Source organism: Pogoniulus pusillus, chromosome 9 (assembly GCF_015220805.1).
Source record: "Pogoniulus pusillus isolate bPogPus1 chromosome 9, bPogPus1.pri, whole genome shotgun sequence".
In the NCBI taxonomy this organism is placed as follows: domain Eukaryota; kingdom Metazoa; phylum Chordata; class Aves; order Piciformes; family Lybiidae; genus Pogoniulus; species Pogoniulus pusillus.
Window position 1 is genome coordinate 6,405,142 of NC_087272.1, and position 24,747 is coordinate 6,429,888.

Consider the following 24,747-nt stretch of genomic DNA (forward strand, 5'->3'; position numbering starts at 1 on the left):
AACGAGAGGACACAGCCTCAGGCTGTGCCAGGGGAAATTTAGGCTGGAGGTGAGGAGAAAGTTCTTCCCTGAGAGAGTCATTGGACACTGGAATGGGCTGCCCGGGGAGGTGGTGGAGTCGCCGTCCCTGGAGCTGTTCAAGGCAGGACTGGACGTGGCACTTGGTGCCATGGTCTGGCCTTGAGCTCTGTGGTAAAGGGTTGGACTTGATGATCTATGAGGTCTCTTCCAACCTTGGTGATACTGTGATACTGTGATCATTGCCTCTTCCCCAAGATGAGTTGTCCTCTTCTGTAATGTCCTCTCCTTGCCCCATTTTGATCGCTATGTGTCTTATGATACCACTATCACTAAGGTGGTTTTGAGCAGTTGCAGTGCACCTGTGATTCTGTGCCATTATGGCTGTGTGCTAGAACCTCAATTAATCCTCCAAATACAATCCCTGTTTATTTTGTCACCCTGCATGCAAAAAAAAAATCCATTCTCTCTTTAGCTTGGAGAAGAGAAGCCTGAGAGATGATCTCATTCGTGTTTATAAATGCATAAAAGGTGAGTGCCAGGAGGATGGAGCCAGGCTCTGCTCAGTGATGCCCAACAACAGGACAAGGGGCAGTGGGTAGAAGTTGAGGCATAGGAAGTTCTATGTAAACACAAGAAAAAGTTTTTCTCCCTGTGAGGGTGACAGAACACTGGAACAGGCTGCCCAGGGGGGTTGTGGAGTCTCCCCCTCTGGAGATATTCGAAACCCACCTGGATGTGTTCCTGTGTGATCTAGTGTAGATGATCCTCCTCCGGCAGGGGGTTGGACTGGATGAGCTTTCAAGGTTCCTTCCAGCCCCTAACCTTCTGTGATCCTTTCTAGGCCCTTTATACTCATCACAGCTCCTAGCATAGCATGACTGTAACATGCTTCTTTTGGTACAGAATGATGGACAAGGGACCACCTGCTTCTAGCTCTTCTATTTGTGGCCATAACCATGAAAATACTAACCACCATTTCAAGCCTCATAACATCACTTACCTGCATGGTGCAGACAGCCTGAACCGACCTCTATAGCTAGTCTGAGAGAGATTAAAAAGGCAATTCAGAGTTCTTTGGATCCCACTTGCTCACCAAGCCTTCTGTTAGGGATTTTCTGAGTTCTGCATATTTGCCACAAAATTTGTGTTCTGTCACACTTTGCAGTTTCATGTCCTGCTAGAAAATACTGCAGTAGTTCCTTACTCTGAGTTTGGCTTTCTGGAGAAATAACGAGGTTACACTGCATTCCTAAAAAGTGATCTTGCTATCTAGGACATACAAATGTATTTGGAGCATGTGGAAAACTTCATCTGTGTCCTGTAGCAACTGATGGGTGGAAAGAATGAAGTTAGGAGTTCATGCAGCCTCTTTTAATTCTGAGAAACTGAGATAAGGAGGGATGTGACATAGGCAAAAATTATACAGTATGTGTCAGGTTGGGACATGTAATGTGTTGATTTTGTCCTACAAGCATCTGCAGGCGCTTCAGCCACTCGCAGCGTGATTAAAAGTTGCAAAGGACTCTCCTGGCAATCATACAGATGTTCTTGAAGGGTGCACATGCAGTAAAAAAGCATAATGGAAGTACTGTGAAGTTGTAATAGGATTAACTCTGGCAGAGAGGCTCTGGGACCTTCCTCAGCTGAAGGGCTGTGGCACTCTGACGCCTTAAGAAGCTGCTCTATGAATACCGAAGGAGTATTCACTTTATCTTCCGTAAGAAATAATGGTATCCCTGTGTGAGATTACCTGTGGCTTTCATTCCACTGCTGTGTTGGAGCAGCTTAGAAGGAATAGGAATGTGGGAACAGAGGAGCAAAGTGCTGGAGTCCTCCCTACGCCTGTGGCAGTCACGGAGCGGTGCGTGCAGACATCTTGCCAGGCGTTCCAGGAACAGGGATTTGTTTTCACTGACCTCACCCACACCGAGTCTTTGCTGCCAACTGAAATAAATTCAGCAAGATGCAGCGTGCAAAGTGGTTTTAACAATTTGAAATTGAACTGGAGGAGTCATTCCATTTCTGATTGCTCCAACACTGCAGAACTCAGCAGAACTCTCGGTGCCTCTCAATTAAAGTGCTCTTCCATCAGGGACATCTTTGAGTGTTGCAGCCCTTCTTAGCCTTACGCAGGGCAACTCAGGCTGCCCACGTTGCCTCTATGTTCTGGTTAATTTCTTCTGTGAAAAGAGAGTACTGTTTCAAATAGAGAGGAAAACACTGCAACCATATTTAGCAGGACTCTCAGAGAATTACAGAGAAGAGTATTCCAGAAGTCAAAACCTCCCAGGCTTGGGCTAAAGCCAGAGACATAATCTCAGGCGATTGTGCTGATATGTTCTTTGACTCTCTCCGTTCAGCCCAAGAACATTCTGAGGAGCATCAAGGCCTGAGCTGTTTTCACTCATCACCACTTCCATAGAAGCCTACTCAGGAGGCACCATGAAGACTTTATTTCTGCAGTGTAGAGGAAAGCCTGGATGAGGCACTTAGTGCTGTGGTCTAGTTGATTGGACAGGGCTGGGTGCTAGGCTGGACTGGATGAGCTTGGAGGTCTCTTCCAACCTGGTTGATTCTATGATTCCTCCATGTAGCATGTGCAGCATTGAGGCATGACAGGGATCTTCAGCACCCATTTTACATAGAATCATAGAATCAACCAGGTTGGAAGAGACCTTCAAGATCATCCAGGCCAACCTAGCACCCAGCCCTACCCAGTCAACTAGACCATGGCACCAAGTGCCTCATCCAGGCTTTTCTTGAGCACCTCCAGGGATGGTGACTCCACCACCTCCCTGGGCAGCCCATTCCAATGCCAATCACTCTCTCTGTGAAGAACTTCCTCCTAACATCCAGCCTGTACTTCTCCTGGCACAACTTGAGACTGTGTCCCCTTGTTCTGTTGCTGGTTGTCTGGGAGAAGAGACCAACCTCCATCTGGCTACAATGTCCCTTCAGGTAGTTGTAGACAGCAATGAGGTCCCCCCTGAGCCTCCTCTTTTCCAGGCTAAACACCCCCAGCTCCCTCAGCCTCTCCTCATAGGGTTTATGCTCCAGGCCTCTCACCAGCTTTGTCGCTCTTCTCTGGACACGTTCCAGCACCTCAACATCTCTCTTGAATTGAGGGGCCCAGAACTGGACACAGTACATGTTTCCCTGAGAGAAGTGGTTGCATCACACAAGGCAGACAAGGAGCGAAGCAAGGGTCACTGTGCTTCCCTGGTCAGCAAGAGCAGGTTGCCAGGACTTGGGGGTTACCGTGCAGAGTGTGCCAGCTCTGCCACTTGTACTGGACCTTGGCTCCTGAGCAAGTATTTGCTTCGTTGCACCTGTGTGTTTGCTGCATTGCAGTGATGTCAGAAAGGTTACTTCATGGGAAGGAGTTATTCTGCATTATCAGTTTGCTTGGCTAAAATCAGAAGTGAGATTTAAGGGCAGCCCACGTGGCAGTAGCTAAGTCAGACACCAAGCACTTCCCACCTTCTGGGGGTCGTACTTATGCCGCCAGCAAAAGCCAGACTGCAGCACTTCAGGGTGTCTCCAGACTGGCTGTGCAGGTATGGGGCTGAGAGGCTCTGCTAGTGGAGAGTGAGCATGGTTTACTGTTCCTAGAACTTGCAAAAAGCAGACAAAAACATACACGTGCTCTTGCTCGAGCAGTGTCATTATTCTCACCCAGTATGATTGGCTTTACCCTGACATTCTGTGCAGCAGAACAATTTCTCCAGTAATTAACATTAGTCTGACAAGTGGGTTGAGAAGCACTCCTAGGCTAGAACAAGAAATCTTTCCCAGCTTCTTTCTGTGAACCTCCTTCCCTCATGCAGAATGTGTGGTGGGGTTTGTACTGCCATTTTTCACCAACTTCCTTATATTCATTTTGTTGTAGTGTTTCAGCAAAAGGCCACTCGAGTGCCCTGTGACACCAGCAGGATCTACTGCCACGCCAGGAAACACGGTACAGAATTTCATTTACTTATTTAACTGCCCTAATGCTTTTCAGAACTAGTAAAGATTTGCTGGAACTCGATTCTTGACTGACTTCCCTCATGACAATTTATATCTTTAATGATACTGCAACATTAAGAGATCAGATTCAAGAAAGCAGGTTAAAGTTAGTGTCTCGTGGGAAAGTTTGTGGAGTCAGAATTGCTTTAAACTTTTTGGTTTCCTTTCTGCACTGCAATTAAAATGGAGAAGTAGTCCTGTGTGAACCTCACAAGGCCAAGTGCAAGCTCAACATGAGCCACCAGTGCGCGCTTGCAGCCCAGAAAGCCAACTGTACCCTGGGCTGCATTAAGGGGAGTGTGGCCAGCAGGTCAAGGGAGGTGATTCTGTCTCTATCTACACCACTCTGGTGAGACCTCGCCAGGAGTACTGCATCAAGGTCTGGAGCCCCTATTACAGGAAAGACCTGGACATGCTGGAATGTTTCCAGACAAGGGCCACGAGGATGGCTGGAACTCCTCTCCGATGAGGGCAGGCTGAGAGAGTTTGGGTTCAGTTTGGAAAAGAGAAGGCCCTGAGGAGACATTATTGTGGCCTTCCAGTATCTGAAGGGGGCTTACGGGGAAGCTGGTGAGGGACTTTTTAGGATGTCAGGTAGTGATAGGACTGGGGGGAATGGATCCAAGCTAGAGGAGGGGAGATTTAGATAAGACTTTAGGAAGAAGTTCTTCACCATGAGGGTGGTAAGACACTGGCACAGGTTGCCCAGGGAGGTGGTGGCTCTGAACAACCTGTGTGCGAGGTGTCCCTGCCCGTGGCAGGGGGTTGGAACTAAGTGATCCTTGGGGTCCCTTCCAACCCTGACAACTCTATGGTTCCTGCATCTGAGTGGAAGCAATCCCTGGTATCAGTGCAGGATGCATGGTGAGTGAATTGAGAGCAGCCCTGCAGAGGAGGACTTAGTAACAGTGATATTACTGTTAGCAAGAGTAAGGAAGGAAATTTCCAAGATGCTATTTTGCTGCCAAGAAGTACTGGGAGAATCCTCATTGCTTTGTTGCACTTACCTCACTGAGAAATAAACAAAACCCCAAAGCAGAAAGGATGGAGGGGAGGAGCCACCCTAACGATGTTGTCTTTTTATTGATGTCAGATGTTAAAAATCACTTCCATGCCTTTGCTGAAAAAAAGTGCTTCACCCTTCAGAGAAAGGAGTGAAGTAGGTTAATCGAGGCTTTCTCCCTTCACCTCTCTGCATTCTGGAGCAGCACAGAGAGGCCACCCTGGCACATCGTCTGACAGCGCTGTGAAACACAGCCTGCCTGCTGAACAGGAGGAACTCATCCACTTGCAGGAGCAGGTGAAGAGGGGGGCCATTTCTGTGGATGAAGCCCTTGACAGATTTAAACAGTGGCAGAACGAAAACCAGAGACTACAGACCCCTCAACAGGTACGAGTCTGAAATTTATGTTTCTGAAGGGGAAGCTTGATCTGAGGCTCCCAAAACAAACTCTTGTATTTCATCTCCTACGTGTGAGCTCAGAAAGTAGGAGTCATGATTTATACTCTTGTCAGCTTTCCCAGGAACTTGCTGCTTATGGTTCTGAATCTTCTCGCTATCATTTTCCACTGGTGTTTGATTGCTTGAGAAGCTTATTCAGTTTATTTTGCCTAACTTGAGGTGCTGCTGCATTTGGTGGGGAAAAAAATGAGTTAAACATGTTCATCTTTAAGGTTTTCGTTCTGAACTATGAGGTGATGCTTAGGTCTGTGCATCTTTTATGAAACCACAAACCTTCTCTAGCTGAACAAACCAAATGCAGCATTAATCGGCGTCAGCTAACTAACTCTATCAAGCATACGTTGTTAATACGTATTGACTTAGGTCAGGTTTTGTGCCTGGCTGAACGTGCTGAATCTACTTAGTGAAACTCACAATTACAGCAGTGCTCTTCAGCTCCTTTCTAGTCAGTAGATGCAGTAAATTGAGGTGCACAAAGCCAGGATTTACAATAAGGCCACACAGTGAGTCACTGAAAGAACTGGTTACTTCAGCTCATCTGGAAAGCTATTGTCAATCATCACCAGACTTCTCTTGTGCAAAAATAGTGTTAACTTCCAAATAAAAAGCACTGGAAATGACTGACACTATGCAAAACTGATGAAGTATGAGGAGAGGCTGAGGGAGCTGAGGTTGTTTAGCCTGGCTCAGGCGTAACCTCATTGCTGTCTACAACCTGAAAGGAGGCTGTAGCCAGGTGGGGGTTGGTCTCTTCTGCCAGGCAACCAGCAATAGAACAAGGGGACACAGTCTCAAGTTGTGCTGGGGGAAGTATAGGCTGGATGTTAGGAGGAAGTTGTTGCCAGAGAGAGTGATTGGCATTGGAATGGGCTGCCCAGGGAGGTGGTGGAGTCACCGTCCCTGGAGGTGTTCAGGAGGAGTCTGGATGAGGCACTTAGTGCCATGGTCTGGTTGACTGGCTAGGGCTGGGGGATAGGTTGGACTGGATGATCTTGGAGGTCTCTTCCAACCTGGTTGATTCTGTGATTCTGTGAACTGCATCAAAGCTAGTAGCTAAGGAGCAAGGCACAGTGAGGCTTTTTAATTACTTTGAACAAGACAGCTGGAGGAAGAGCTTATCCCCCTCATCTTAAATGAGATCCTGCGTGAACAAAAATATTTCCTTATTGTCCTTTAAGTGCATTTAGTAGACAGAGGAAAGGCAAAGCTAGTCTGCTGCTCTGCAGAGTGGGAGAGCTTTCAGGCGCTGCCAGTGAGGAGAGATGAAATGTTCTTTGTGTTTTCCCTTACTGAAGGAATAGTGTGAGCTTTGGCATCACAGCCGAACACTTAACAGCAGAATGGGTTAGGAGCCTTGTTCTCAGACTGGGCACCAGCAGCACAGCACTGGCTGTTGGGCAGCAGGGCCAGAGTGTGGTGGATGCTCACTGCCCAGTCTGCAGCCAAGCACTGGGTGGGAATTGCTCATATTGCTCTCTCAGACAGCAGAGCCGCTTGTGGAGGAACATGATACTGAGTCCACGCAGGGATGGCAGCACTCAGTGTCTCTTTTTTTTCTTGGTTAACTACAAGATGCCTGTACTTTGAGAAGTATTTTGTTGCCCCGTTTTCACTGCTTCAGGGAAAGCTCTGCCTTCTAGTTTATACCCTGCCTTGCATGTAGGACTTCTGTTTGATTTTGTGCTGGAGGAAAGTCTTTCACTGTTACCCCAGCATGAGCATGATGAAAGGGAAGTCCTGCTTAACCAACTTCATTTCCTTTTATGAGAAGGGCAACCACCTGGCTGATCAAGGGAAGCCAGTAAATCTGCTGGCTTGTGATTTTAGAAGAGCTTTTGATACTGTCTCTCTCAGTGCCCTTCTGGAGAAAACATCCAGTATACAGCTAGACAAGTCTATGGTACAATGGGTGGGTGATTAATTGACTTCTCCAAGAGGTGCCCAGGGAGGTTGTGGGTGCCCCCCGAAATTGTTCAAGGCTCATCTGGATGAGGCCTTCAGGGTGGCCTTGCCAATGCCAGGGGAGTTGGAACTAGATGATCTTCAGGGTCCTTTCCAACCCCATCCACTCTCTGTCTGTATGAACGTACATGCTATCACTGCAGTTGTCTGGTCATCACTGGGATTTTTGAGGGGAGAACCACTTGTTTGTAGTGACAAATAACCCCCAAGCCTCTGTAATCTAATGCTGGCATTAATGTAGCTTACTGATGGGAACAAACTCCACAAGTCTCAAAGGTATAAAGAATGAAATAAGCACACCACAGACAGTTTCCAGTTCTTTAGTTCTTTTCCTGGCGAGAGAAGCCTGGGGCTCAGAACGCCAAAGAACTCAGCTTTTTGTGCTTATTCCTTGTTTCTACAGTAAAGCTCCATTACAGATTGCTGCTGCTGCTGGCTTAACGCTTGTTTTTCATTTAAAGGAAAGAGTGCACCACCTGAGAGAGACCTCTACTGGAAACAGGCTAGAAAAGGAGACTCCAAGTGGTAAGTTGCACTTGCTCTGCCTTTCAGAACACCGAAGCCTTGAACTGTAAGTATACTGCAGACTTTTGGCTCAGGCCCTGGATTTGTAATGAACATTTTCTGTACCTGACCACACTTAAGCTATTTTAGGGTAATCAAGCCTTCAGCAGGGTCAAGATTTCATCCCGAAGGTGAGCTCACTGCCAGGTGATGGGGCAGAACATTTCTCAAGTCCTTGTGGTTTAGCTTTTCTGTAGCCCATTTCCTACTGCTTCATCACGATTAGGGCGGATCATTTCTTTAGAACAACTTAGTTGATGATGTCCATATTTTATTGGTAAATCAGCTGTCAGTTTGCACTTACACATTCTCAATGAGCCTGCCACTGCTACAGCAGTTTAGTATTCTGAGTCATTAATAAAAGCTGTGCCACTGATCACTTAGGATGCCTTTTTTCCCCCTTTGTGATTGAATGTCATCTGCAGCAGTGTAAATCACCTGCATTTCCTCCAAACTATTTTACCTTGTGGTCATGAAAAGATTGTCTTAGGATGGTGTTGACTTTAGACATGTGATTTCTGTAAACACCAGGATGTGTGTTCTTGAAAGAGAAGCTTCAGCATCCTTTGTAGCTCAGTATTTTAAATTAGCACCTAAATGCATCAGGTGCTAATAAATGAAAGAAAACTGTCATAGAATTACAATTCCTAGAACCCTTTTGGGTGGGATGGACTTGTAAAGGTCATCCAGTCCCGTGCCCCTGTAGTGAGCATGGCTATCTTTAACTAGATCAGGCTGCTCAGAGCCTGGCTGAATCAATTCACAGTACTGCCTGCATCATTTTGTTAGACAGTTGTGTTTATGTGGACTTGTGAGATACTGCAAGGGAGGAAAAATCTTGCTGGCCCCAGTGGCAGAGCTGCAGTTCAGCCCATTTCTATTTCAGGTGACATATCCTGCCTGGTTGGCAGGGGTGCAGCACTGAGCAGGAACCAAACATTTGTTCCTGCAGTCTGTTTTCTATAGAGAAGTGGCAGCTCAGGACGACCTGAGGGTGATTCTTGGGAAGTATTTGTCTGTAGGGTTTCCTTGGGCAGCCACATTAGTCCTGCCTCTGGCGCTGTTCTCTCTCTCCAGAGTTCAGTTACTGAATGAGAGCAGCAGAAATGTTTTGTCAACAGCAGAACTGTAAATGTTGTGAGTGTCTGGGAACTTGGAGACCGATGGCTGTGTTCCCTTCTGATCTTAACCTCTCTGCCCTCCCTTCCACTGCCTGCTCTGCCGCCAGACACTGCAGAACTACAGTGGAAGGAATCACTGTGGAGGCTTCTGTCTTGCCCAGCAGCACCCAGAAATTTATCAGAGATTTAAATTCTTGGACCCAAGAACTTATAAAAGGTGAAACTCCTGCTCCAGCTGGACACACACTGGTAGCAAAAGGAAAGATGCTTCTCAGAAGACCAGCAGCTAAGTCCAGACAGACATAAACTGCCTGAAACAAAAGTAACAGTTGCCTTCCTTTCTCTTTTGCAGCTCCTAAGGAAAGCAGACCAGAGAGCATTCCTTTTCTAGACTTCCTCTTCCACATGGCATTTACCAGAGCGGTAGGTACAGGTGGATGGTGGCCGGTCTCAGATGTCACTCCTATCTTCCACATTTGCACAGGGACTTGATTTAGTTGTGGCAAGTAAAGAGGCAGGAATTAGAAGATATGCAGTTAACACCTAACTATATACTAATGAGTTAAAATTTGGGTTCTAATTTGGCAGGGAAAATCTTCACAGGGATGCTTATGGGGAATTAATTCATTTAGGAGAATCAAAACATTGGAAAAGTTTAGCCACGAAATGGCTTTGCCCCACTTGCAAATAGGTAACCTGGAGCCCTAGGGGAACTCTGTTCTACTCACTGCAGTGGAGTAGAAATTTCAAGGTAGCCCCTGGCTCCTTTCTGGCAGTGTTGGAACTCAGCTCAGCTGCTGAGAGGCTTCTAGATCTTCCCAGGCTGCTGGGAAAGAGGCAGATGATCTCTAACCTGATCCTGGTTCCTCTTGGCACAGAGGTTTGCAGAGGTGCAGACAGGATCTCTGGCAGATGTGCAGAGGGCACAATGTCGGTAGCACTTCTTGCCACATGGTGAGGCACTTAAATGCCGCCTTCTGAGAACCTCGAGGCACCTAAGTTTCCAGGTAGTTCAAGTCCAGAACATCAGGGCTAAGCTTGTCTGAAGCACAAGGCAGAGCAGAACATGTTGTCCCAGAGCAGTGAGGTGGAGGCAGCTCTGTGAGGCAGCAAGGCAGAAGCAGCAGCTTGCAACTTAGCTCAGTTTCTATTATTTGCCCAAGTGTGCTGGCTCCTTTGGCCACAGAGATCCACCAGTTAAAATGGCATTTGCCAAACTGACCATATTAGGTCTACCAGGAACAAGGGGACACAGTCTCAAGTTGTGACGGGGAAAGTATAGGCTGGATGTTAGGAGGAAGTTCTTCACAGAGAGAGTGATTGGCATTGGAATGGGCTGCCCAGGGAGGTGGTGGAGTCACCATCCCTGGAGGTGTTGAAGAAAAGCCTGGATGAGGCACTTAGTGCCATGGTCTAGTTGACTGGCTAGGGCTGGGGGATAAGTTGGACTGGATGATCTTGAAGGTCTCTTCCAACCTGGTTGATTCTGTGATTCTATGAAACCATTTATCACTTTGGGAGGGGACATAACAGCCCACCCAAGCCTTTGTTTTCCTCCCTTACTTCCCAGATCAGCAGAAGGGTGGGGCAAGCCAGGACATCTAATAGGCCTATTTACCTTCCAAGACAGGACCCTCCATTGACACCTTTGAACAGATGGGCCTCCAATCTCCAGCCTCCATGCTTGAAATAGGATTAGTCATTCTCAGAGGCAATTGTGGAAGCCCTGATGGAGGATTTAGAGAGATCACATCAGAAGCCTGTTAGAAAAGGAATGTGATTTTATTTTAATGAGAAAAGAAAATATCTCCTATAAATTAGTGTGGAATGTAATTTTTAGTGTCTTGATAAGTTTGATCTTGCTTCCACTGTAATGAAGGTTATTAATGACAGTGGCACTTGGTTCAGTCTTCCATTATAACACTTGATGCTATCTGAAAGGTCACATCTCATTTTGCAACAGTCTTAATATGGAACTAAAAAAAGAGAAAAAACCTGCAAGGCAAAAATTTCTGTCACTCTTGGAGCAAAATACCTCTAAAAAATCTACTTTAAGAATAACTAAAGGACTAAGCACTTGGAATGTTCATTTGCAGAAAGTGCAGGCACAGAACAAAGGTTTATCTCATTACTCTGCAATAAGCATATGGTCTTGCTTATATAAAAGAATAACTTTTCTTCCAAGATGACAAAAGTGTATCTTTAATAAAATTCCATGGAAAATTTGGGACAAGAAAAAAAAGCTCCATTTTGAAATCTGAGTGGCCATGAATTTTTAAAGATATTTAAGACTGTCCTGGGCCTCCTTCCTGACACTGCTGAAGTACTGATCTAAAAGTAGCCTACTGGCTGCAGTATATTTGATTCACATTTTGGAGAGCCACCTTCCCAACTGTGGAGTACTAGAGCAGAAGAGAAGGAAGACAGAGAGAGAAATGACAGAACTGAAACTATTCAATTCATAGAATCAACCAGGTTAGAAGAGACCTCCAAGATCATCCAGTCCAATTTAGCACCCAGCCCTAGCCAGTCAACTGGACCATGGCACTAAGTGCCTCAGCCAGGCTTTTCTTCAACACCTCCAGGGATGGCGACTCCACTACCTCCCTGGGCAGCCCATTCCAATGCCAATCACTCTCTCTGCCAACAACTTCCTCCTAACATCCAGCCTGTACTTCTCCTGGCACAACTTGAGACTGTGTCCCCTTGTTCTGCTGCTGGTTGCCTGGTAGAAGAGACCAACCCCCACCTGGCTGTTTGAAGTCCTCAGTCACAGGTGTTCTTGGGGAGACATTATTGAATTGGGACAGAGCCAGAATGCACCCACAGTGAGGCAAAGGTGTGTTGGGTAGCCTATCTGACACCTATCTACATCTTTGGACCCGTGAATTACCTGTGTAAATCTCATTTGGCTGTTCCTGAAACTGACATTTCAGAATCTGCCTTCCAATGTGTTTGCCTTACAGCACCTTACGCACCACATCCCACAGATTTAGTCATCCAGCAGCTAAATGTAAAGTGCAAGAGTGCAGAAACTACATTAGATGGTTGGAATTGCTTGCAGTTGCTGCCTCAAAGCTAAGCTCTGTAGGCCCTTGAACTTAGTCTTTAGGGATACAGCCTCATCAAAGCAGGGAATGGCTGATAACTCTGTTTCCTCTCTTGGCATAGTAGCAAGAACTGAGTGGTGCAGTAGTAGCAGTGAGTAGTGTCACCTCTTCACTGTTGCCAGGGAGGCAAGAGAGAGGCCGGAGAAGACAAACAGTATCTCAGGTGGACTTCAGAAGACCAAGAAAGCATGAATCAAATGTTAATGCCAGCTTATTATTTCAATGCCAGCAGCTTATAGTTTTAAACAAAGGTAAGGCTTGGGAGACGTCTCATGCTTAGTGGTCTTCCAGTGATAAATATCCTGTGGGGCAAACAAGCAATTCATGTTGTTCCACCCGTGGGACCCTTGGCAAGGTAGGAGGCAGGCTGTGGAAAGCTTTTCCCACAGGCAACTCTACTGAAACCATTTATTTCTTGGCTGTTAAAACGAGTGCCCAAGGAGGCCAACTTTAGTGTCAGATGCTAGAGACTCGTTTATACTGACCTGCTCCTGTAAGGCACTGTAAACAGCCAGGTCACCCACTGCTACAACAGCATCCTCCACACCACCTTCCAAGTCCTGAGTTCGATGCCTCTGACAGTACAGTGGGTCTGGATTAATGAAGTCTGCACAGCCAGCTGCCAAAGACCAAGTCTCTTCCTCAGCACCTTCTGCAGACTGGCAGGTTATTGATTATGTTTGCTTTCCCAAATGCCTGGCTTCCTTCCTCAGCCTTCATCAGCACCTTGCTTTCAGTCCAAGCTACTCACCCATTGCCTAGTCATCAGTTGATGCCACTCCAGAGTGCAGGTCACATCTGAGTTCCCTGAAAACTAAAACACCAGCACTTGGTGCTGAGCACATTGACCTACTAGAGACAATGGAAAGTGGTTAATAGGAAGATGAACAAACTCTAATAGTAACATTGAAACACAAACTCCTTTAATCAAACCACTTAAAGTTGAAATAAGCACCCACGAGCCTTAGTATGTGTGCAGAGGGAGGAAAGCATGGAAGTAGTAAGGAGATAAAGTCTTTTCTAACAGTATATATTTCAGTCAGGACTCCTAGTCTTCAAAATAGTCATTTGGTGGTAGTTTACAAGTGTGCACTGGACTTGTGAAGCTGTATCTATAGCCTGGGTTTCACTTTCTTAAGTATTGTAACCAGGCATCATGTATGAATTTAACATCAAGAAAATAAAAAATCAGTTTCTTACCCAATCATCACCAAATCAGGGCTTCATGAGGCCATCCCACACTCAAACTGCTGGCTGAGTTGCTCACAAAGAGAGATGTGTCTCTGTACCCTTCAGCTTCTCCTCACTGTCACCAGTACAGACCAGCCCCGATGTTAGAAGAGAGATTTCTGCACAGTCCACCTCCTGCCGTTCTCTCTGCAGATGCCTCTTGCTCCTCTGCTCCCAGGGACTTGTGCTGGTTGTAGCCAGGTGGGGGTTGGTCTCTTCTGCCAGGCAACCAGCAACAGAACAAGGGGACACAGTCTCAAGTTGTGCTGGGGGAGGTCTAGGCTGGATGTTAGGAGGAAGTTGTTGGCAGAGAGAGTGATTTGCATTGGAATGGGCTGCCCAGGGAGGTGGAGTCACCATCCCTGGAGGTGTTCAAGAAAAGCCTGGCTGAGGCACTTAGTGCCATGGTCTGGTTGACTGGCTAGGGCTGGGTGCTAGGTTGGGCTGGATGATCTTGGAGGTCTCTTCCAACCTGGTTGATTCTATGATTCTATGCTGTATTCATATTTGTAGCAAAACATGTTAAAATCGACCCCACCTAAGCATGCACTTGTTGAGTTACCCTTGAAAGGCCTTCTGCACTGGCCTAATTTAGCACTGATGTACATGGCTATTTATTAATTGCATTCACTTCTTTTCAGTCTCCAACTAGGAACCCAACAGAGAAGGAACAGATGCCTAATTAGCAGAGGTAAGAGCTTCTATATGAACACACATACACAGAGACATTATTTGTCATGGAAACTAACGCTTGTGGAAGTGCTCTCCATCAGAGTGCACTTGTGTGACAGCAGAATGGAAGTGCCTCTCAGAGGTCTGCCTTCACAAGATAAACCACAGCTACCACACATTCTGCTTTCTACCAGAAGTTTGGTTGGCTGGGTTTTTTGGATTCTCTGTTTTTGCTGCTGCAGGGCAGATTTGCATGCAGTTAGACACTCAGTTGACTTGTGTGTCCAGGTGAAGGGAGCTCCCATTAGTTCCTGTGACTAATTGAGCTTACATACTGACTGCACACACACAGTGACTAGCAACAGAGGGGTGCAAGGATGTGTCCAGAAATGCTGCTCAGCCAAGAGACCAATGGTGACTGCAGTGCTGGAGAGTTTACAGGTGATTATGGTCTCCACTGCAGAGTTGTCTTGTGTTTGTGTTAATGGTTGTGTCTTGCTTTTTGGCAACTAATGAGGTCTTTTACAGTTGGAAGTTTTAATTACTGTTGGCTACCTGTGTTCCTTCTGTGGTGGGTAGTTGTTTTTTGGTGAGGTTTTTAATCAGTTGAATCTGTGTTGAGAACAAATTTACCAGGATTTCCTTGAGATATTTCACAAATTCCCCAACCCTTAGTTGTTCTCTCAGGCACTGACCTTTTTCAGTTCACTGATCTCTGCAAGGACAGGTTGTGGCAAACGGATTCTAAAGTCAGAGCTGGATTTCCCTTGGTTTCCTTTCCTTCAGATGAGTTTAGACCTGAAAAAATTCCAAATGAAAGTTTGACATTTTAGACACGAGTAGCATTTGTAATGATGCATTGTAAAAGGGATTAAATAGTTGTTCACAGGAACAAAGTGATACAGTTCATTCCTGAAGACAAATGTAATTCCAAAGGCTGTGTTACTCTGCCTTCTCCATCTTTCCCAAGTGGGAGGAATAATGAATTATGCTGGTGTAGCATTGCTCTTGTGGCACTGAAAATGAATGATCTTCAGTGAGGCCTTTTCTGCCACTCTCTTCTCATGTAAAGGAGGGAGCAGTTGCTTGTGAGATCTGCTTCCATGCCTCATTTCTGGAGCCGGCTGCCCTGCTTACAATGCCCATACCACAGAACAATAGGTACCTCTTCTGTTGCTGCTTATTCTCTCAGTCGCTCATTTGGGTCCCCCCTCTCCCCTAAAATTCTCATGAGACCCGAAAAAATAGTTTTGTGGCGTGATCTGAAGATGAAAACTTCTAATTCCTCCTTCAAGAGGCTGCTTAACTCCTAACAGAGCTATTTCCTTGAGTGGAGCTGAGAAGTCACCTACACTACCGGGTAAAAGAGCTCTGAACGCTAAAAGCTCCAGCACCAACAGAAGTGCTGATGGATTGCAGATTGCTTGAGGCAAGATAAATCACACAAGGGCAGGGGGAGATTACCCCTGAGATCAGAATAGGTGATCTCTGTCACTGTTAGAAAATTATGTGAGAGAGGGAAGATGAATTAGACATGGGAGAACCTGCAAAACACAATTTATCCATCTCGTTCAATTGTGCTTATGAATGCTCCACACCAAACTCCAGGGCTTTCCTCCTCTGCAAAGCATGGCCTCTCCATAGCTTGCTTGCTGTTGTCTGTCTCCAGGTTGGTGAGGCCTTTGCAACACACAGCACTAAATATAGCAGTGTTTGGAAAGCAAAGCACTCACGTGGAAACACAAACCGTTCTATAAATGTGGTCAGCAGGAGCAGGGAGGTCATTCTGCCCCTGTACTCTGCACTGCTTAGACCACACCTTGAGTCCTGTGTTCAGTTCTGGGCCCCCCAGTTTAGGAAGGACATTGAGATGCTTGAGCGTGTCCAGAGAAGGGCGACGAGGCTGGGGAGAGGCCTTGAGCACAGCCCTACGAGGAGAGGCTGAGGGAGCTGGGATTGGTTAGCCTGGAGAAAAGGAGGCTCAGGGGAGACCTTATTGCTGTCTACAACTACCTGAGGGGAGGTTGTGGCCAGGAGGAGGTTGCTCTCTTCTCTCAGGTGGCCAGCACCAGAACGAGAGGACACAGCCTCAGGCTGCGCCAGGGGAAATTTAGGCTGGAGGTGAGGAGAAAGTTCTTCACTGAGAGAGTCATTGGACACTGGAATGGGCTGCCCGGGGAGGTGGTGGAGTCGCCGTCCCTGGAGCTGTTCAAGGCAGGATTGGACGTGGCACTTGGTGCCATGGTCTAGCCTTGAGCTCTGTGGTAAAGGGTTGGATTTGATGATCTCTGAGGTCTCTTCCAGCCCTGATGATACTGTGATACTGTGATAAATCAGTCTTGAGGAGGGCAGGTCTAGACTAGAGCTTAGGGATGGTGAGACACTGGCACAGGTTGCCCAGGGAGGCTATGGAGGCCCCCTCCCTGGAGGAGTTCAAGGCCAGTTTGGATGAGACCCTGAGTGACCTGTTTTAGTGGGAGGTGTCCCTGCCCATGGCAGGAGGGTTGGGACTAGGTGATCTTTAAGGTCCCTTCCAGCCTAAACCGCTCTGTGAATCTATGTGCCACATGTGTGCCACAGCAGAATGGTCTTGGCAAGACTGAAAGAAGAGCTTGGTAATCTGGGGGGGTGAGTTTGTCCCTCTCTTCTACATTACACCACCTTCAGGAAGACATATTAGTTTTCTGTGGGGAAGGAAATGATCATTTACTGCCATGTGCTGGGAAAACATGCCTTGAAGGTGCAATTCTAAGATTCTCTGATAAACTAACTACCTGCATGATCTGAAGTGCTCGCTCTTGGAGGGAACCCAATAGAGTGAAGCTGGGGGTTTTTCAGCTCCAGTGCTTGTTCTAAACGTGCTGCAGTACATTCAGTGGTGTGCCCACCCACACTGTCTGTACCACTCAGCTTCCTCCTAAGTGAAAAAGAATCCACAACCTAAATGCAGTCATAGTATCATAGTATCATATCATATCATAGTATCACAGTATCATCAGGGTTGGAAGAGACCTCACAGATCATCGAGTCCAACCCTTTACCACAGAGCTCAAGGCTAGACCATGGCACCAAGTGCCACGTCCAACCTTGCCTTAAAGTGCCCCAGGGACGGCGACTCCACCACCTCCCCGGGCAGCCCATTCCAGTGTCCAATGACTCTCTCAGGGAAGAACTTTCTCCTCACCTCCAGCCTAAATCTCCCCTGGCGCAGCCTGAGGCTGTGTCCTCTCGTTCTGGTGCTGGCCACCTGAGAGAAGAGAGCAACCTCCCCGTGGCCACAACCACCCCTCAGGTAGTTGTAGACAACAATAAGGTCACCCCTGAGCCTCCTCTTCTCCAGGCTAACCAATCCCAGCTCCCTCAGCCTCTCCTCGTAGGGCTGTGCTCAAGGCCTCTCCCCAGCCTCCTCGCCCTTCTCTGGACACGCTCAAGCATCTCAACGTCCATTTTAAACTGGGGAGCCCAGAACTGAACACAATACTCAAGGTGTGGTCTAACCAGTGCAGAGTACAGGGGCAGAATGACCTCCCTGCTCCTGCTGACCACACCATTCCTGATAGACAGAGCCCTGTTTTTTAATGACAAATTGCAAAGAGGCTTCTGAGTGCTGTGGTTATTACCAATCAAAGAAGATAAAAACATTCCAAAACTGTGTTTCTGTTGCTAACATTCTGACTCTCCAAACAGTTGAGCTCCAACTCCAGTATGAAGTTCCTAACTGCCTTGCTGATGTCTACCCCACAGATCATCACAACTCCCTTATGCAAGCAGGAAGGAGAATGAGAGAGCTGAGATCCAGCTGGTGAATCTGAAGGAGCAGACTGTGTTTTTGATTCTCTCCTACTCATTTCCACAAATGCAATGTTTGATCTCATTCTAAACAAACATAAGCTGTCTATACAGTAGCAGGCATTTCCCATTACTACTTACAGTGCAATTCTTCTGCCAGCTGCACATCAGCTTCCTCTGCTTGGCAGCCCTCATGTCTCCAGACTGCATCATTCCAGCGCTGTGTGGTCATCGTTGCACTTTGGAGTCCTGGAATTTCTCTCCTGGGCCAGCTCTAGAAGAATTCCAGCGTCACTAAAGCAAGTTGTAAGACTCCTGATAAAGCTAGCACTGAATTTCACTTTGTTTTTTCTTTGCCATTGTTTTTTCAAGATGACAGCTGAGGATTTTCCATGAAGAAAAATTAATCAACAAAAGCAGCCAAGATGTAACAATTTATCTCTCTTCTATCAGTTCATTTTTCCCATAATGCTTGATAGTTGTTTGAATGAATGAAAGAGGAAGACATGAAAGGTTACGATGATTGTGAAGCTGTAACACAGGGAATTCAGTTTTTACTTCTTGTTAAGACATTTCTGTGTAAATCTCATCTAGAAATTTGTCTTTCCTAAGGATAATAATTGTGCTCCATCACTACTTGAAGTAGTCAAACTATAAATCAGTACCAATCACCTGCTAATGCATTAAAGCCATTACAAGATTTTGGTTTACAAGGACGTTGTGTTTCATTTGGTAAGTTGTAAGGTAAGTGATACACCAAAACCAAGAGAATCTCCACTGCATTTACACAGCAAGGTGAAGAAATGAATGTGGTTGGTGGGTGTAAGGGTCTGCACTGCCACAGTGCCAGACTCTGGGATTTAACTGATCATTGAGTCAAGGCAATCCCAAGCACAAATACAGGCTGGGCAGTGAGTGGCTGGAGAGTAGCCCTGAGGAGAGGGACTTGAGGGTGCTGGTGGATGAGAAGCTCAACAGGAGCCAGCAGTGGGCACTTGCAGCCCAGAGCCTGGGCTGCATCAGGAGAAGTGTGGCCAGCAGGTCAAGGGAGGTGATTCTCCCTCAATGCTGTGCTCTGGTGAGACCTCACCTGGAGTACTGCATCCAGTTCTGGAGCCCCCATTACAAGAGGGATGTGGACATCCTGGAGTGTGTCCAGAGAAGGGCCACAAGGATGATCAGAGGGAGAGCAGCTCTCCTATGAAGACAGACTGGAAGAGTTGAGTCTGGAGAAGAGGAGGCTCCGAGGTGCCCTTCTTGTGGCATTCCAGTATCTGAAGGGGGCCTACAAAAAACCTGGGAAGGGACTTTTTAGGCTATCAGGGAGTGACAGGACTTGGGGGAGTGGGACAAAGCTGGAGGTGGGGAGATTCAGACTGCATGTGAGGAGGAAGTTGTTCAGCATGAGAGTGGTGAGAGCCTGGCATGAGTTGCCCAGGGAGGTGGTTGAGGCCCCATGGCTGGAGTGTTTAAGGCCAGGCTGGATGAGGCTGTGGGCAGCCTGATCTAGGGTAGAGTGTCCCTGGGCATGGCAGGGGAGTTGGAACTAGATGGTCCTTGTGGTCCCTTCCAACCCTGACAGATTCTGTGACTCTATGTGGGGATGCAAGGAGTATGCCAGAAGACTCACCCTCCTCATACACAAACGTGGACACCAAAACCAAAAAGATCTCTTCTGCAACCTGCAGCGGGTTTAAGAGAACACTCTAACTTCCAGATAAGTAGGCAGGCTTGCCCCACCCTGGTTCTTGAGCTCTCCACTACTGTTCTTAAAAAGCAAGCAAACAAGCTGCTAGCTGAAACTGCCACCACAGAGATCTTAAATTTACTAACCTCTTTTAGGAACCTGAATTGTTCATAGCCAGCTACCCCTCACACCCGGATCGCTGCTGCATCTCTGCTCTGCCAGCACACTACATGATGGTTGGAATTAGAATCAGGGAATTGTCAGGGCTGGAAGGGACCTCAAGGATCATCTAGCTCCAATCCTTCTGCCACCAGCATGGACACCACACACTAAATCAGGTTGCTCAGAGCCACATTCAGTCTGGCTTTAAAAACTTCCAGGGTTGGGGCTTCCACCACATCCCTGGGCACCCTGTGTCTCACCACCCTCTTGGTGAAGAGCTGCTTCCTGACATCCAATCTGAATCTACCCGCTTCTAGGTTTGCTCCAGTTCCCCCTAGTCATATCACCAGATGACACCTTAAAAAGTCACCTCACTTAAATTGCAGTTAGGAAGAACTGAGAACTGCTTACAGTCAGAAACTGAGTGGAAATGAACCCTGCTCCTTAACTTAAGCATGTTCATGTGGCACTCACCTTTGGAAGAGTGGAGGTTGTAGCATTTTCCCAATGTCAACAAAATACTATGTGCAGAATCATTGCAAATAAAAAATAAGCCCAAAAGACAATGTTGGGATTTCAAAATAACGGCAGAATCCTGCGACTTTGTGTCCTACACACAGCTTTAGGCTAACAAAACTCTATCTTAAATGGGTTGAGATTAAACATCCTCAGGAAATTATCTGTTCTCTGGGGGAAACACCCACTTTTGTTAGGAACATTCCCAACAAATGCTGCTGTGGAATTCGAAACATTCAGTGACTGCTGTTTAAATGTGGTAGCATAGCTTAGTATTGCCAAACAAATCATAGAATCAACTGGGTTGGAAGAGACTTCCAAGATCATCCAGTCCAACCTAGCACCCAGCCCTATGCAATCGACTAGACCAGGGGTCCTCAAATTAGGGCCCACAGGCCAGATACAGCCTCCCCCAGGGTGCTCAATCTGTCCCGACAGTATCTACAGAACCCCTCCCCTCCAGGGGTTGGGGGGAAACCAAACAGCCACTACCTGCCATTTAATCCATGCGACAGCCTCTGCAGCCCCCAAGCACCTGCCAGGGCTGGGCTGGAACCAGCGCCTCATCCTCAACCTGGACCTGTCCCCCACCATTGGGTGCCTCTCTCTTGGCTACAAACCTCCTCTTTCTCGTTGGCACTCAACAAAAGCACTGATGTTCCTGATTCTGCACAACTCCTGATTTCCATTCGTGGGACAAATGATTCTTTGGAAGTCACAGAGGAGCTTGCTACACTGAAAAGCATCAAAGGAACAACTCCAGGAGAGGATAGCTATGAGAAAGTTTGCCAAAGTATGAATGATTCAGAGCTGGGCTGGGGTAAGCTATTCAGTGTGACAACTGATGGTGCTCCTAGCATGGTGGGGTCCATGGAAGGAGTGGTTGCATGCATTAACAAAGAGATGGATAAACACAACCATCCAATAGCCATACACTGCATCATCCACCAACAAGTGCTGTGTTGTGAATCGCTGAAGCTGGACTCTGACATGAAAAGTGTGGATTCTTGTGTTAACTTCATTAGAGCTCATGCACTACACCACAGACAGTTTCAGGAGTTTCTGAGCTAAATGTTGCCTAGGAAGATATTCTGTACCACACAGAAGTCCATTGGGAGAGTTTTGAAACGATTTAGGAGTTACTTCCACAGGTTTATGATTTTTATGCTTTCTGAAAACAAAGAAGTACCAGAGCTCAAAGATGCAGAATGGAAATGGCACCTTGCATTTCTGACACATGTAACAGAGCTACTCACCGATTTCAGCGTCCAACTTCAAGGAAAGGGGAAGCTCACCTGTGGTATGTATTCACATGTGAAAGCATTTCAAGTCAAATCAGACCTGCTCATTAGCCAAGTAAAGGAGGAAAACTTCTGTCATCTCCCCACAAATCAAAACCTGTCTGCAGAAAAACCAGCAGCTGCATTCCCAAACATAACATGTATGGATCTACTAAAAATGTTGCAAAAGGAGTTTCAAATTAGATTTGAAGAGCTTCATCTCCATGAACAGGACACACAGCTTTTCTGGAACCCCTTTTCTGTGGACACTGGAACTGTTGGTCTGATTTACCAAATGGAATTGGCTGAACTACAGTCTTGTGACTCACTGAAAGGTGCATTCAAATCAAGCAGCCTTACTAATTTCTATGCATCTCTCCCCTCAGGGACATATCATAATCTCAGGAACCATGCACTCAAAATTGCAGCCTTCTTTGGCAGCATCGATGTCTGTGAGCAGAGTTGTTCCCAAATGAAACACCTGAAATCTCCAATTGGATCCAGAGTGACTGATGAACACTTTCATCTCTTGCTATGACTAGCAGTGACAAATGTGGAACCTAGCACTGACCATCTCATTAGCCAAAAGCAGGCCCATAGCTCACACTGAAATATTACTTGGTTTTGTCAGTTACAGTTGTTCTTCAATTTAAATATTGCATTCTTGCCCCTGTTTTTTTGGTGCACTACTACAAATAAAATGTGTGCAGTGTGCACAGGAATTCCTTCATGTTTTTCCAAACTACAGTCTGGCCCCTGACAGTGTCTGAGGGACAGTGAACGTGACCCCTGCTGAAAAAGTTTGAGGACCCCTGAACTAGACTATGGCACTAAGTGCCTCAGCCAGGCTTTTCTTCAACACCTCCAGGCACAGCCACTCCACCACCTCCCTGGGCAGCCCATTCCAATGCCAATCACTCTCTCTGACAACAACTTCCTCCTAACATCCAGCCTAGACCTCCCCCGGCACAACTTGAGACTGTGTCCCCTTGTTCTGTTGCTGGTTTCCTGGCAGAAGAGGCCACCCCCCACCTGGCCACAATGTCCCTTCAGGTAGTTGTAGACAGCAATGAGGTCACCCCTGAGCCTCCTCCAGGCTGCACACCCCCAGCTCCCTCAGCCTCTCCTCATAGGGCTGTGTTCCAGGCCCCACACCAGCTTTGTTGCCCTTCTCTGGACACATTACAGTATCTCAACAACTTCTCCAGAGCTAAGTGAACCACAGCACAAGCAGTGAACTCTGTAATGCCTCACAGATCTGGAAATTAAGTCAGTGTCTATGAACTGAGGGACAGGAGACTGCAAGGCTTGGCAGGAGACGAGCTATGATGTTTTAACACTTACCTGGCCATGCAGAAATGGAGTGTGAGGAGTTACATGGCAATCTAAATGTGCATAAGCTGCTATTTTCCCTCAAGAGGTTCCCCTCCCTGACCTAAAACCCCCAACGTTTACATTCTAAGCTTAGCTGGTCAGTACATTCCCCTGACAAGCAGTGCTGAGGAGGTGACACACAGGTGGAAAAAGTAATTATTAATCAGGAGAATTTTCCTGCAGAAAAGCAGCAGGTACCCACGTGAAGTTTGTTGCTTGTTTCTGCAGTAGAGGAGGTGAAGAAACCTTTCTTGGGCAGGGGTGTCAGTCCTCACAGGCCTCCTGGACAGGGTCCAGGTGCTCTCTGTGCCGCCAGTGGAGAGGCAGTGGATGAGCAGCTCCTTCACCCCTGTGATGGGGCACCTGGGAAACGTAGAGATGAGAGGTGAACGGTAGGAACCTTGACAGAAACACAGCATAGAAAGTTACACTGAGGAAAGGCTCCCCTGGGGAGAAGAAAGAGCGCAACCGCACCAGTGCCACGCACACAAGCTAGCAGCCAGGCTGTAGTTTCCCTCAGGAAAGAAGAGAAGTGTGCCCTGGCTCTACACCTGCAGGTTCTGCTTCTGTAACACTCTGCCATAATTCACAGCTTCCAGCCCAGGCTACTTTGGGATTACCCACAACAAAGCAGTTCTGGCGCTCTGCTTTTGCTGCTTCCCTCGCACGGCTCTGAGCATACCAAGGACAGTGAGAGTGCAACAGGTTTCAGCAGCAGCCACCAAGCAGTTCCAGCTAGAAAAGCAGCCAGGGAATCCCCTTTTGCTAAAAGTTAATTAAAACACCAAAGAAACAGAGTAACAAAACAGCAAAGAGGATCTTGTAAGTTTTAAAGACCAAATTCGAGCCCCAGCAACATTAATGGGATTTTAAAGGCAAACAACATCAGCAACCCCTGAGCACGAATGGGAGGAGAGGCTAAGCAGGGGCAACTCTTCAGGTTGTTCATCAGTGAAGCATTTGCTTAGTAGGGAATTTCCAAAAGCAAGCTTTAGCCACTGAAGGCACTGACAGATTTCAGGTTAGCCTGCACAATACACATGTGCCTTTTTTTCCTCCCCCTGTATCAATCACCTCACAACTTCTAAAGGATGTGACATTCTTCCAGGCAGCAAATGCACCTCTCACTGTTGCACAAGAGAAGTATAACTACAGTAAATATTTAAATTCACTAAAGCTAGCACTGGAACAACTTCAGTCTTGAGCAGGAACAGCAATAGCATTCTCAGGTCCTGCAGCTGGGGCAGCACTCTGGGCACACAGGGAAGTAAAGCTACAGAGTGCAGAGTAGTTCCAAAAAGAGGTTAGAACTCCTCGCAGTGTCACTTTACTGAAAACATGCTTTTGCCACGCTACGGATTTGCTTGCTTTTATCCCTCAGATCTTCAGCTGAGGGTGGATTTGACACAATTAACTTAATACCTCCCCTGACTCCTGGTATTTTAATGCAGAAGCAAAACCTCTCACCCTCTCAGAGCCCTTTTCAGCATCTCCTGTGTCCGGTAGCTCAGATCAGTTGCTGTCAGCACATAAAATCTGTAACAAGTTGTATGTAACCCAGTATAATGTTTGTGGTATGAAATGCCACACTGGCTAAGCTAAGAGTTGAGAACAGGGCTTTTGTTCACCTGGGATTTGTTCACACACACACAGAAATTCCACCCACCTATCCTCTCAGGCACCCAGCCAAGGCCCCAGAGAAGAAATAAAGGCATGGATGCTTTTTCACCTGAACCTGTTCTCCAAAGAGAAGTTCTGAATCTCAGTGTAGTTTATGATGTGCAAGCTG

At 46.9% G+C, this 24,747-nt stretch overlaps 2 protein-coding genes across 7 annotated transcripts in view; one reads left to right on the forward strand and one right to left on the reverse strand.

Annotated features, from left to right (window-relative positions):
• Positions 1-18,652, forward strand: part of BANK1 (B cell scaffold protein with ankyrin repeats 1) — a 202,231-nt gene extending 183,579 nt beyond the window's left edge. For 3 of the 5 annotated variants that reach the window (XM_064148402.1, XM_064148398.1, XM_064148399.1), the window contains 7 exons: positions 3,911-3,979; positions 5,238-5,419; positions 7,915-7,978; positions 9,491-9,561; positions 12,313-12,499; positions 14,120-14,169; positions 17,895-18,652. In XM_064148402.1, the coding sequence (XP_064004472.1) occupies positions 3,911-3,979; positions 5,238-5,419; positions 7,915-7,978; positions 9,491-9,561; positions 12,313-12,499; positions 14,120-14,130 (584 nt within the window). In that variant the 3' untranslated portion in view covers positions 14,131-14,169; positions 17,895-18,652. Of the gene's footprint in view, positions 1-3,910; positions 3,980-5,237; positions 5,420-7,914; positions 7,979-9,490; positions 9,562-12,309; positions 12,500-14,119; positions 14,170-17,894 lie in introns of those variants that run through there. The other 2 variants (XM_064148400.1, XM_064148401.1) reach the window with 2 other exon arrangements.
• Positions 13,152-24,747, reverse strand: part of SLC39A8 (solute carrier family 39 member 8) — a 93,514-nt gene continuing 81,918 nt past the window's right edge. For both annotated transcript variants that reach the window (XM_064148404.1, XM_064148406.1), the window contains 4 exons: positions 23,161-23,321; positions 18,081-18,213; positions 14,846-14,948; positions 13,152-13,696 (listed from right to left, as the gene is read on the reverse strand). The gene's annotated coding sequence lies outside the window, so the exon portion shown is untranslated. The remainder of the gene's footprint in view (positions 13,697-14,845; positions 14,949-18,080; positions 18,214-23,160; positions 23,322-24,747) is intronic.